General features: G+C 29.6%; 7 protein-coding genes across 7 annotated transcripts; 2 read left to right on the top strand and 5 right to left on the bottom strand.

Annotated features, from left to right (window-relative positions):
- On the bottom strand, positions 1-736 carry Chro.30490 (hypothetical protein; the record flags this gene model as incomplete). The annotated part of the gene is made up of 1 exon (XM_661427.1): positions 1-736. A coding segment is annotated over one exon (736 nt), but the record flags the coding sequence as incomplete, so codon positions are not given.
- Positions 737-1,149: 413 nt separating this feature from the next.
- Positions 1,150-2,769, bottom strand: Chro.30489 (hypothetical protein). The annotated part of the gene is made up of 1 exon (XM_661426.1): positions 1,150-2,769. The coding sequence occupies one exon, from the start codon at positions 2,767-2,769 to the stop codon at positions 1,150-1,152; it is 1,620 nt and encodes a 539-aa protein (XP_666518.1).
- Positions 2,770-3,133: 364 nt separating this feature from the next.
- Chro.30488 (hypothetical protein) lies at positions 3,134-3,745 on the bottom strand. The annotated part of the gene is made up of 1 exon (XM_661425.1): positions 3,134-3,745. One exon carries the CDS (start codon positions 3,743-3,745, stop codon positions 3,134-3,136), a length of 612 nt encoding a protein of 203 aa, XP_666517.1.
- A 1,172-nt stretch (positions 3,746-4,917) lies between these two features.
- On the bottom strand, positions 4,918-5,982 carry Chro.30487 (ENSANGP00000013430). Its single annotated transcript, XM_661424.1, has 1 exon — positions 4,918-5,982. The coding sequence occupies one exon, from the start codon at positions 5,980-5,982 to the stop codon at positions 4,918-4,920; it is 1,065 nt and encodes a 354-aa protein (XP_666516.1).
- A 1,522-nt stretch (positions 5,983-7,504) lies between these two features.
- Positions 7,505-9,787, top strand: Chro.30486 (sexual stage-specific protein kinase). The annotated part of the gene is made up of 1 exon (XM_661423.1): positions 7,505-9,787. The coding sequence occupies one exon, from the start codon at positions 7,505-7,507 to the stop codon at positions 9,785-9,787; it is 2,283 nt and encodes a 760-aa protein (XP_666515.1).
- Positions 9,788-9,866: 79 nt separating this feature from the next.
- Chro.30485 (hypothetical protein) lies at positions 9,867-10,535 on the top strand. Its single annotated transcript, XM_661422.1, has 1 exon — positions 9,867-10,535. One exon carries the CDS (start codon positions 9,867-9,869, stop codon positions 10,533-10,535), a length of 669 nt encoding a protein of 222 aa, XP_666514.1.
- A 183-nt stretch (positions 10,536-10,718) lies between these two features.
- Positions 10,719-12,389, bottom strand: Chro.30484 (DNA polymerase alpha, DNAPol alpha). Its single annotated transcript, XM_661421.1, has 1 exon — positions 10,719-12,389. One exon carries the CDS (start codon positions 12,387-12,389, stop codon positions 10,719-10,721), a length of 1,671 nt encoding a protein of 556 aa, XP_666513.1.
- Between the last annotated feature and the right edge of the window lie 551 nt (positions 12,390-12,940).

The following is a 12,940-nucleotide window of genomic DNA, read 5'->3' as shown; positions in this document are numbered from 1 at the left end:
TATCAAATTCGAATTTTTCTTTAAAATTATTACCTTCAACAATACGTACTGAGCAAATCAATAAAAATAGTAATAAAACAGAAAAAGTATCTTCATCATTCCCTTCAAAAATTAATATTAATAATACAAATGCGTTTTTCAAATTTGAACATTTGAAATTATTTAAATTATTTAGCATTAATTTATGTCTTGAAACTTTGAGCCTCCTATAATCCTTCAATATAACTCTTTTATAATCTTTATGTCTTCTAACCATATATTCGACAATTTTATTTGGTACAGTATCATCTTCTTCGTCCCAAAAATTTACTAGCCCTTTAATAAGTGTATGTTCAGTTGAAGTAATTTTGTTCAGGCTTGACCAAAATTTAGATAAATATATACTATTAAAACATAACGATCTTGTCTCAAATTCTAAAATAACTAACATTTCCGCATTTTCAACCAAAAATTTGGCTATAAAATTTGCTAAAGATTCAGAAATGTCTACAGGCTTTTTGCTAACTATCAATTGAATAGTTTCACTTTGAAAGCTAGCAGCTGTATTAGATAGTTCTGTGTCTAATGAAGTTGTTTCTTGCAAATGCGCATCTTTATTTTCGTTTTGTGTGCTTAAGCCAGTACTACTTTCCAGGACTTCGCTAGCTTTCCTAGGGGAATCGTTAGATGCAGAGTCTACTAAAATACTTAAATATATTAGTATTAATGCCGATAAAAATAATATTTTGCTTGTCATTTTCAATTAGTTGAGTGAAATGAGTAATTGTTATTGTGTGCAATACCAAATGCCTTAAATCTGAATAATAGGAATTTAAAAAATTAAAAAAAAAAAAAAAATTTGTGCTATTGCTCAAACAAATTGTAAATGTAAATAATAAATAAAATATATAATTACTTGGACTTTTTCTGAAATGAAACTACCTACCATCAATCAGTTTTACTATTTCCAAAAACAAGAAGTAGTACTAAATAATACAAATTTTAAACCCTGTACAGTTTTAAAAAAATTGAATACATTTCTTTCAAAACAAAGAAATGAATCTTTATAATTATCCGAAATAATTATTAAAAAATATATTAAGGTATTTTCAACAACTCATATGTCTTTGATATATCATATTAGTTGAATAAATAATAATGGTAAAAAGGCTATTTAAACCATTCGGAATTCTTCATTGTACAAATGGTTGGATTTTCAGTACTCCAATTTAGTATAGAGTACCAAATTACTAGAATTGAAGTAAATATGCCAGAAATAATAAGTAGAAAATCGATTATGATTAATTTAATTCCAATTTCCTTTCTAAAAATAATGAAATGAAATAATGCAGGAAGTAAAATGTTTAATGGAACACAAAATAGTCCTCCAATTAAATTAATTAGATTGCTAAGCGAATCATGCAAAATATAACCCAAAAAAGTAATAAATATGCAAGATATCATCATCCAAAAAGATGGCAGTATATTTTCTTTTTGAACCTCAAATATTTCGGTTTTGAGTTTTTTCAGTTTAATGTGCTTGGTTTCTTTTAAGTTACAATTATTAGTGCAATCAAAATTTGGTGGGAATGGACGATCCTCTTCTAAGAAATCTGTCCCTGGTTTTTCGCAAGATACAATTATGTGTTCATTTAAACTAGCATTTTCCATTGAAATGGTAGAGTTGCTCTTATTTAGAGACTCTTGTTTAGTTGGATTTTCTTCCTTAAATTCAATTTCGGATTTTGGAAGAATTTTTTGAGATAAACCAAATGAATATTTTGAAAAAATTTCTTTCATCGGATAAACCATTAGTGGCAATGATAGTAACACACTTGCTGAATAGAGAATTTTACCACCCATCGCAACTGGAGTAAACGGTAGGTTTAAGGTGATTGCAGAAAGAGTGCTTTCACCATAGGCAAACGCACAAAGATATGTGAATGTGAGAGCAAATATGAAAACTACAAAAATGGCCAGTAAATATATCCATGTAAAAAATCTCTTTTCTCTTTGATTATTTATAGAAGAATAGTATGAAAGCGTGACTGGAGCGCAAACCCATAAATATGCCGCAGTTCCAACAAATCCTGGAATATTTGATACATCCGAAATTGCAGGAATATTATAAAAGGAGCTTTTAGAGTGGCTTCTGATTAATGTGTGAAATGATTGTACAAGAACTAAAGTAATTGCTGTTATTAAAGCAAGGTTCGAAAATAGTATTACAGGAGCAAGGGATTGTATTTTTCTGGCTGATACCAATGGAATGTATATAATCAATTGCAAAAAAGTAATAAGAGCTGATCCATAGTTCAAATATTCTGGTGAGCAATTGTGGATTCCTGCAATAATATCTTGTATATTGTTTGTGATAAATGTTACATATATTGAACCGAACGAAATTGCAGTTGAAATCAATGAAAATTCCAATAAAAACTTTCCAAATTTGCCCATTGCATGCATTGCAATGGAAGAGTAATTCCCATTCACTCTATCTGCACATTGCATTAAAAGAAATGTAGATAATACATTCAAAACCCAATAGTAAAACATGATTAGCGCGCTCAAAAGATATCCCGTATTAACTACTCCTTTTGGTGAAAACAAAATTCCGGTTCCTATTGCTGCTTTAAATACAGTAATGAACCCTATTCCCATGTGTGTTAATTCATTTTTTGAGAAGTTACCCAGTATTTTCTCATTTTTTTGCTTATTTTTACCTATACTTATTTCCACTACTTGATTTATATCATTAAGCGTGACCTGTTTTGAGGAAGTGTCACTCATTGTGACAAATTACCCTATTTATCACAATACGTTAAGCTAAAGATGCGCTGATCATATATCATAGAGAGTCACTTTTTTTTTGTTTTTGTCATTTACCTTTCTCAAACCTAATTATCATTGCTCGCTCTTTCAACTAATATATATTTGCAATACAGCGCGGACAAGTACACATGCTTACGTCTACAACAATAATGAAATGCTGGAAAGTAATCAAGAAGGGGGAAAAAAAGTTAAATATTTCTCAATTATTTTAATTAAACCCAAATGTTTTCTAAACCTTGTGACAAAAATAGGAAATCGGGTACAAATTCCATTAAATTCAATTATTAAAAGTTTTAGAAATAAATAGCAAGAGATAATTTTACTAGCTTAGTCTTAGTGATTTGCTCATAATTTGAACTAGTTCAGTTGGGCTATCACTTCCAGCATCAAACTCCAATGAATCACGGCTTCTCTTGCATAATGAAAGTATACGGCTATTATAATATTCTGATTTTTCCATTGAAGCATTTTTTATGTTTTCATTTATATCAATATTTTTGATTGGAGAATGATCCTTTTCATAAGAACTTTCAGGATCGCTGTCATTCCCACATATACTTACGCATTCATACGTTAGGTCAAGATAATATTGGGAAGTTTTTCCTCTGGGAGTTCCCGTGCTTAAAATACTATCACGGTTAAGTCCCCGTTTTGGGGTAATTAAATGCTTAGTATTTAAAGAAGATATGCTAAATACCTTCGGTAGCGGGGTTGATACATTTTTCTCATACATATTCTCGAAAAAATTTTCATTTTTTAAGTTGTCTAGTTCGTCACACCACTCCCCAGCATTAATAAACTCAATATTAAGTTGTTTACGTACTGCTCTTCGAGCATCAGGAGCCAATGCTATTGTTTCATCTTCAATATTTTTGGAACGCCTAGGCGTTGATAAACAGGTATTATCGAAATTGTCAATTGTTTTTGAGGACATTTTTTTTCCTACTTGAATTATTCACTGCTTTATATTAATTTCTACTAAAGAATTTAGTCTATTGTTGTTATTGCTCTTTGGGAGTTTTGCAATACATGTTACCTCAATCTAACAATATTATCAAATGTATAGAATAAAAATAGACTTTAAATTGATAGTTATTTTTGACCTAAATTTATTCTTGATATTTAATGTTGTTTATTGTTGCCACTTGCAATCAAAAAATATGCAGAATGTGTGGGGTTGACATTCCCGCCAAGTGTGGGGTAGTTAATATTGAATCTAATTATTTTTTTTTATGCAAGTATTATTGATGTACAAAAAAGTTGATAATATTAAATATTCATTTTGAAACTATATTTCGTACAAAGTAACTTTAATTTATCTGATTAAATTTTATAATTAAATTGATGATTTATGATTTATTGCAATTAGAATTTTTCTCGATAAAGTGTAGAATAATAATTAAGTACTTTTTGTAAAAAATTTTTACTCATGAGCAAGTTGTTCTTGCTTTGTTTACTTAATTGCCATTTAAAGCGTGCAAAGCTTCATTTTTGGTGCAATCTATTGCGGAGCTCGTAATTTAGATATGAAAATCTCCTACAGTATAAACAGGTAAACATTGGACGTTTATGTATCAAACGTTTTAAAATAGTTTGACAATATTTAATATATAAAATCAAATGATTAAGGAAGACCCAGCTAAGTGTGCTTGAAAACTTAGTTTGCGTTCTTTAAAGCACTTAATACAAAACTTTACCAATATTTAAGCTTTAGTAATTTGAAAATTATTTACCTTAGAAGCTATATATTCATGTTTTTGAATATTTTATAAGCTTGGTAGTGAAATCATTCTTTATAAAAAATATTACTTGATTTAAGTCGTTCTGTTTTATAAAAAAAATTTCTTGTTAATTGCGAATTTAGCTTAGTGAAAGTAAAACATTAACTTTAGAGACTGTTTTTAATTCTATTGAATTTAATGTATTAGAAATCTTTCTTTTATTACTGTGAAAATCGATAGTATTTAGTTATTTGAATGATAATGATAATAAATATGCCAATTTAGAACGAGTAATAATTTTAATACAGAATATTGTAATTCAAAAAAATATTATAATAGTGCCAATTTAAAAACTTATGATATATAATTTATTGAATGGATAAATTTATTCAATAATTCTGTTAATAAAATTATATTGATCTTGTAAATTTTTAAAATTTCCATTTGCTTGGTCCCATAGAGGCCATTCGTAGTGATTTTCATCAAAGTCTCCAATTACTTCTTTAAGATTTTTATATATAGCATTAATATCAGATTTGGTTGGCCTACTTAATTTTGGAACTGAATTTTTGTCTACTGTATAATTTCCTTTTGGAATATTTGCTTTAACAGATCTAAGTATCGTTAGCCACTCAAAATCTAGATAAATACGAACATCGTTTTTATTACTGTTTATATCAAAATATCTTACTGGCGAATTTGAATTTTTAAACTTGTCAATTGCTCTAAATTCAGATGAATATAGTTGATTCTCAAATTCTATTGAAGCGTCAAAGAAACAGTGGTGATGGCCTGAAAACCAGAATGTTGGCCTTAAATGTTCAATGAGTTCGATACATCCAGGAATTCCAAGCCTGCCTAATTCAATATCTTCTTTAAGATACGGCTTTCTTCTTATAAGATAATTTAGGTTTCCAAATCTTTCTATCCCATTTGGCCAATCATGAGAAATCATCACATCTACTTTTCTCAACTCACTAGAACCTAAAAAGTTGGATTTTATATTCTCAATTAGTAACAATTTCTGAATTTCAAACCATCTAATGTGATACCAACTCCTTTTGCTTTCTTCAGTGAATGGTTTTGATTCATAATAACCTCTAAAATGGTCATAATTTTTATAAATACCTGAAATACCTACAACCCTAACATCTCCAACTCGAATAACTCCAGAACTACCCAGATAAAAAATGTTTGGAGCCACCCATCCTCCATAATAAAGTGGAATTAAAACATTTGGAGTCTCATGATTCCCACCAATGAAAATAGTCAATTTAGAAGCTTTTTTTAATCCTTCATAATATTCCCAAAAATCTCCTTTTTTCGATCTATGAGATTTAACTGCCATATCTTGTAAGTCACTTTCGTCTCTTATTGTTTGCATATCACCACAGCATAGTATTAAATCAACTTTTTCATTTTTTTCATTTTCATATTTCTCCACTTCCATATATAACCGATTGAGTTCGCCATGGCAACATCCAATCACTGCAACCTAATAACATGTAGTATTTAAAATTAAAAATGTCAATTAACTTACCTTCATTCTTTTACATATAAAAATCTGTTACATTAATGATTGTAATCAATCAAAAAAAAAAAAAAAAAATTTTACATTCAGCGCTAAATATTAAAGAAAAATTCATTAAAAAATTGATTTATCTATTTTTTTTTAAATAATAAATAAGGATGTCGGATGATAATTTTGATATCGAAAAATTAGAGTTTGGAAAAGGTATGTTCAGTAATTTTGTTATAGAGTTGCAAGGTTTCAATATATTTACCTATTATTTTCGGTTCAATTCCGTAAAAAATAAATTAATTACTAGTTCTGTATTCAAAAATTAAATTATTTACCAATGCAACTTTATTCTTTTATCTTATGAATTGATTCTTATCCAAAATTTAGAGTTAAACGGAATAAAATGCCTTAATTTGAGTGAACTTAGATTGCTACTTGAAGACAGAATGAGAACCTATCCATCTGGATCTGATGAAGCTCACACATTAATTAAGTCTGCTTACGACTATTCATATAAGTTTGGAAAGATAAAAAATAGAGCATCTGTTATACTAATTAGAGAGTAAGTCATATGTATAATTAATCTAAATTAAATTAACGAATATTAATTTCAGGGCCCTTGATGAAACAACAAAACTACACGAATTCGAAATAGCATCTTTAGTTAATCTATTACCCAGAACTCCTGATGAAGCAAAGGTAAGTATTAAGCATCCCAGCTTGTATGAAAACCTAATCTTTCCTAGAGTTTAATTCCATCACTCTCAAGGCTACCCAATGACCACATTGAACGTATAATAGTAAACTTGGAAAGTCACAGAACATACTCGACATAGAAAAATATAATTAAGAATTAAATAGCGTAATAGTAATGTCTATATAAAAACTATATTATAGTATTGACTTCATTTATTCACCTTGAGACTCGACAACATTTCAACCTTTCTCAACAATTTACAATAAAAGCTGTGAAAATTAATACACTCTAAAGTAGAGAGGCCATAAGGTCAGAGTAACTATGACAGCTGGCATTGTATATGTACTTCCAGGTTTTACTGTAGCGCAAGGAGTTCAAAACGAACATTATTTGCACTATAGTAGAGTTCTAATCATCCCTGTTACCTCTCTAGATAAATAGAAAACTTACCTATTTAAAAAGAGCTAGAAATAATCCAAGATATTTGACTTCAAGAATTAAGACACGTATGAGCGCCAAAATCATCCGCCAATAAATTGCATTTTAATTGTAATTAACATGCCAAATGGGTTAAAACGATCAGGAGTAAAGTAAATGGAAACGGCAACAATAGAATGCTTATTTAAAACAACTAATTGTTATATCTTCAAAATATTAAAAGTAGAATATGTACTAATTACTGTTGAAAGATAACACTTCAAATGAATATATTTATATTATTTAAAATTATAAACCAAAATTAAACTGATTTTTATGCAATTAAACAAAAAAATGCACAAGGAGTCTTTTAATATATACTCAAAGACGGAATATTTGGAGATAAGAAGCTTAGTAGTATTTAATAGCGGGGGAATAGGATTATACGACAAAGAAGCAAAGAATACTACTATTGAGAAATTAAGGAATGATAGAATAACACACAAAAAAAATAAAGTTCAGAAAGAAAATATAATAATTTCTATCGAAAATTTGTATTTATTGCTCGATATTGATGATGATGAAATATTTTTTTATTATGGCGAAACCTTGGAAAGCCAGAGGCATGGATGGGGTTTTTTAGCTGATAAAAGCAAAATTATTTATGAGGGAATGTGGTATAAAGACCAAGCAATAGGGTTATATATATTACAAGCTAATTTTATGATTGAATTTGGTTATAAAGATTACTTTTATAGAGATTCAAATTCATATCAATCACAAATTATTTGGGGAAAAGAAACAGAAATTATTTTGGATAAAAAAACACAGAAAAATAACACATTTTCTGAAAACTTAAAAGTTGATGAATTTAGTAAAACTAACAATTCTAGACAAGTATTAGAGGCTTGCTTAATTTCTAATTCAAAGCAAACTAAACTCTCGGGAAATTCAAATACTTCGTTATTGTATAACATAGAAGAATTTAAATTCACTGAAAAAAATGTATTCACGAGAGGCTTTGAAAACTTGTATAAGATAAATAATCAAGCTATTTATCAACCTATAGTTCTATATAATTCAAAAGATATTTATAATAATTACCAACAAAAAAAAATTGATATTTTGACTGAAAATGAAAATTTTAAAATCGCTGAAAATTATACTAATGAAAAAAAATCAATAAAATTGAATGGGGCTAATACACATGACAGCACATGTAATAATTTCAAAACCTTAATATTTAAACAACTTATTTCAACTTCTATTTATGCTTGCGATTGTTATAAATGGAGTAGTGAAACTATTTCCCTTATTCTACTTTCAAATGGATTACTAGAAGAAGCGATGATATTTCAAAATTATAAATTATCTGGGAGTGACATTCCTATTCTTAACGATCAGTTGATTGAAAAGCTCGGAATTTCGGATAATTATTCAAGAAGATTTATATTGAGATTGTTTCGGCAGTTTTGGGGGTTTCTTGATTACATGGATTTATCTCTGATTGAAAATCTTAATATTAAAAACTCAAGTATCCTGCCTTACATTAACCGGTCAGAAATAAAATTAGGAAGCTATATTTCAAGTAATTATAATTGCGTTATATTAAGTGGGATGTATAAATCTCAAGAAGTTATCTGTAAAGTTCTCATGTTTGATACTGAAAATTATGAGGAGTTGGGCTCTAAAGAGAGAATTAAATATAGAAATAGTAATAATGATATTTTAGAGTATTATTTGGACAATTACAATAACAAAAGCAAAGATTTAAAAAGCGTAGATAATTTACCGATTTGCTATATTTATAAGTATAGGCGAGAGAGTATATTAAAAGAAAATTTATTTAAGTATATTCCCACTTCAGTTAAAATGAGGAATTGGGAAGCAAGGATTTTAAGTTATCTTTCGCCACATCCAAATATTGTGCAATGCCTGGGCGTTACTCAGCTATATATGGGTTGTGAAGCTCTATTGTTGGAAAATTGCGAAGGCGGAAGTATGGATCAATATTTAATTAACAACAATAATGGTGAATTCCAAAAACTCAGATCTAAATATTCAGCAAGTAGATTGGAAATGCTCTCTTGGCTGAGAGATATTGCAATAGGCATGGAACATGCACACAAACTAGGTATTTTGCACAGGGATTTAAAATTAAGTAATTTTTTCGTATCTAAAGTTGGAAAAAATGGTATTGGAAAGGTTGGAGATTTTGGAATTGCAATATCTATAGATTCAAAACTCGGTTATTCACCTTTTACTGACTATGGGAATACATATTACGCCGCACCTGAAGTACTAAGAAAAGAGGGATTTTTTAAGGAAAGCGATGTGTGGTCATTTGGAATGAGTATGCTAGAGGTGTTAACGAAGTCTTTTGTTTTTGATGGTTTTTGCCCTGGCCTTGTTATGGTAGTAAATGCTGCAAATATAGATACTATTCAAAAAAAACTTGATGTACCATTTGAGCTTAATAAGCTTATAAAATCAATTCTTAATCCAGATAGAAAAATGAGACCATCTTTTGAGCTTATTTCTTGTGAGCTATCAAAAATTATTGAAAAATCACAAAAATTGGCTTTCCAAAAACTATTCGAATTTCATGCATTTAATTAGAGTAGTTAGCGCCAAAAATTTATTACGTGGTCCTTAATTATTTTGAATAAAAGCTGATTTATTTTTAAATATAGATTAAATGCTTTTGCAAGAGATTCAGTTTAAATTTTCAAAACTGGACTCACTGATTTCAAGATATGAATATCTTTCGAAAACCAAAAAATTTGGGGACTCTACTGTTTCGTTTTGTTCCCAGAATATTAACAATGCATTAGAGTCTATTCAAATTGAACTCAAATCATTAAAGGAACCAAGCGAGAAAAAAAAATTTGAGGAATTTCTTAATTCTCGAAATGACCGTATTAGAAATATTAATGAATCTTGGACAAAAAATGCACTAATTCCTACAGAACAAGTTACATATAATATGAAACGAAATTTTAACGAAGATATTCAATCTTTGAATGATAGCGACTTAACAGACTATAAAAAAGGCGATGCTTTAATAAAGCTAGCGGATGAGTCAATCATAAGAATGAAAAAATCTCTAACGTATACTGAGAAACTAGGAGATGACTCTCTTAACAAAATGAATACTCAAAAAGAACAATTAGACAGGATCCGGAATGAATTGGATAATGTAAAAGATAATATTTATAAAGCTAACATATCTTTGAAGGCTATTGCCAGAAACACTGCAACCGACTTTTGCGTACAGATGTTGTGCGGAATATTATCTATTTGTTTGCTGATAATTATCGTACTCTTAGTCGTACTCAGCATTAGGAAAAATAAACAATCTGAATAATTTCTGCTTAATTATCTATATAATCCTACTACATTTCTATCTTATTTGAAAATAAGTATTGTATATTTAATTTTTCTTTAAGTTTAGCAATAATTGTGAAACATTCAATTTCACAAAAAAATAGTGGGCGACAATTTGGTTATCTGAGTTATCTAAAATGTTATTTAAAAACTTTAGCAAATCTTAAGAACCTAAAGAAGTTATATTTTTGTTCCATAAACTGGACAATAAATAATCATTTGAGCATGTAGATGCGATTCTCTTATCCTTTCCCTTCAGAAGAACGAATAAATCATTCATTTGGATATGATTGTACTTGTTTATGTTCATGAAATTGAGAATTATATCTTTTAATAGAGTCTGTATAATAATATCTTTCTCAGACTGATACTTTTGATTGGAAGAATTGTTATTTTCATTCGTTAAAGAGAGCCAAAATAACCAGTGATCAAGATATAGCCAAATTTTATGTGGAGAAAGATCATTTATTAGCGATTTTTTACTTTTGCAATGAGATTGTGGGCAGTTGAACCCATTTTTTAATGACACTCTTCTAGTTTGAATATTACATTCTCTACAGACACCATGAAAGGCCGAGTAAAATCCGAGGGTTAGCGTTCTAAGGTGGTTTTGAAGCCAGTTAGATAGGAATTCTGGCGGAAATTGACTATTACATACTTGGCATTCCCATCTATTTTCTTTAAGAAGATCAAAAACGGAGCTTGATTCAGAATTTCCTGCCTTTATACATTGGATACAATCAATATTAGCTGTAATTGGAACACTAGTATAAGTTTCTGGACTTTTCTTCCACTCGAATGTTGAAAATAAATCTCCATGGTGCTCAGAGTCTTCTTTATGAATTATTTCGCTATATTGCTTATATTCAAGACCTAGGCATTGGCCAATTCTGCTAATTTCTAAACCTGGTATTGGAGCGCATAGTCTTGAAAGCGGTGGTAGTAATTGTTGGGTCTTATACCATTCAATGTCAATATTTAGCCCATTTGATTTTACTTCTTCAGGAGAATATGCTCTTTTAGAAAGTATTGAACTTTTGGGGGCAACTTCTTCTGATGACTGTGAGTTAACTTCCTTGCAAATAATATATGGGATTTCTGTACCTGAAGAAACAGGTAAACCGGAGGAAATCATTCTTTTTGCAACAATTACATGAGGGAGAAGGTATGGGTCAGAATAGAATTGAGGAAGCTTTGTTAGCGTTTTTGTTATTATGAAACTTTCTAGCGGAATAGAATTCGAATTTAAGGCTTCATTTAAAGATTCTAGGGTATTCAATATATTTGTTATTACCGTGTCAATTGGTTCGTTAGAAAACAGCGAATTTAGTAATTGTGTTGAGACATTTCTAGTTAAAATTGACCAGTCACGTCTGACCAAATCCAACCCCTTGCATTCCAGCTTGAGTTGTTTACGATGAAAATCAACTATTTGAATGCAAGCGTATTTCTTTTTCTTAAGTAACAAAAGTCTCTGTAAAACCCCATCTAGATCCAGCTCTAATTTAGTATAGTCTTTGTTCACAATCTGTTTGATTTGAGAAGCTAATTTTAGAACATGAGAATATCCTTCGCCATTGCCATCATCGAATATATTTGTATTAACCATAATGCTATCAGTGTCTCCGTAAATTACCTGAAGCTTGGTTTCTTCCTCAACTTTCAACTTAGTTTTCTGTAGGATTTGGCGTCCATAGAATGTAATGATTGATGCAAGGTCCTTTGCATAAAATCTAGAGTTTTTGTATCCTAAACAGCCATAAAGAGAGTTTGCAGTGAGCTTTAACGCAAGCTGTCGTATCTCAAGTTGGCTCTTTCTTGTACCAGATGACATATTTTTTAGAATTTCCTTAATATGACGTCTTCTCTTTACAAGGCTTTCCAAAATTCCAGGAAGTATGGTGTTATCAAATTGATTTGAGCTAGAATTCCTATCAATAAGAGGACTGCTTTCAAGGGTTTCTGTTGTATCTGGACCCAAGTCAGTGGGCTCTCGTGTAGTGAAGCAAATATTAAACTCCTGGATGATTGATGGGTAAAGCGAGTTGAAATCTAGTAGAAGTATAAATGAGTCATATAGTCCTGTTATAGGTTCCAATACTAAACCTCCTGAATAGGTTTCTTCCTTTTTTGAATTGTTATCGTCTTTATCAATTTCAGATATTAATGAGTCCTCTGCTCTAATCTTATATTTCTGGTTACGTTGGATGCAATCTGGCGTCACAAATTTTCCTTTATGAAATTCATGAAGAAGCAAGTATTCATTCCTCTCTGCTCTTAAGAAAAGTAAACTTTTCGACCAAAGGAAACCTGCTAAATTTGTCAGCTCCCTAGTTAAAGGTAATACCTGTAGATGGAATAGTAGTTTGAATATTTCTACAGAAT

This window comes from Cryptosporidium hominis (genome assembly GCF_000006425.1).
Source record: "Cryptosporidium hominis TU502 chromosome 3 CHRO013193, whole genome shotgun sequence".
In the NCBI taxonomy this organism is placed as follows: Eukaryota; Apicomplexa; class Conoidasida; order Eucoccidiorida; family Cryptosporidiidae; genus Cryptosporidium; species Cryptosporidium hominis.
This window is presented reverse-complemented; position numbering and strand designations above follow the sequence as displayed.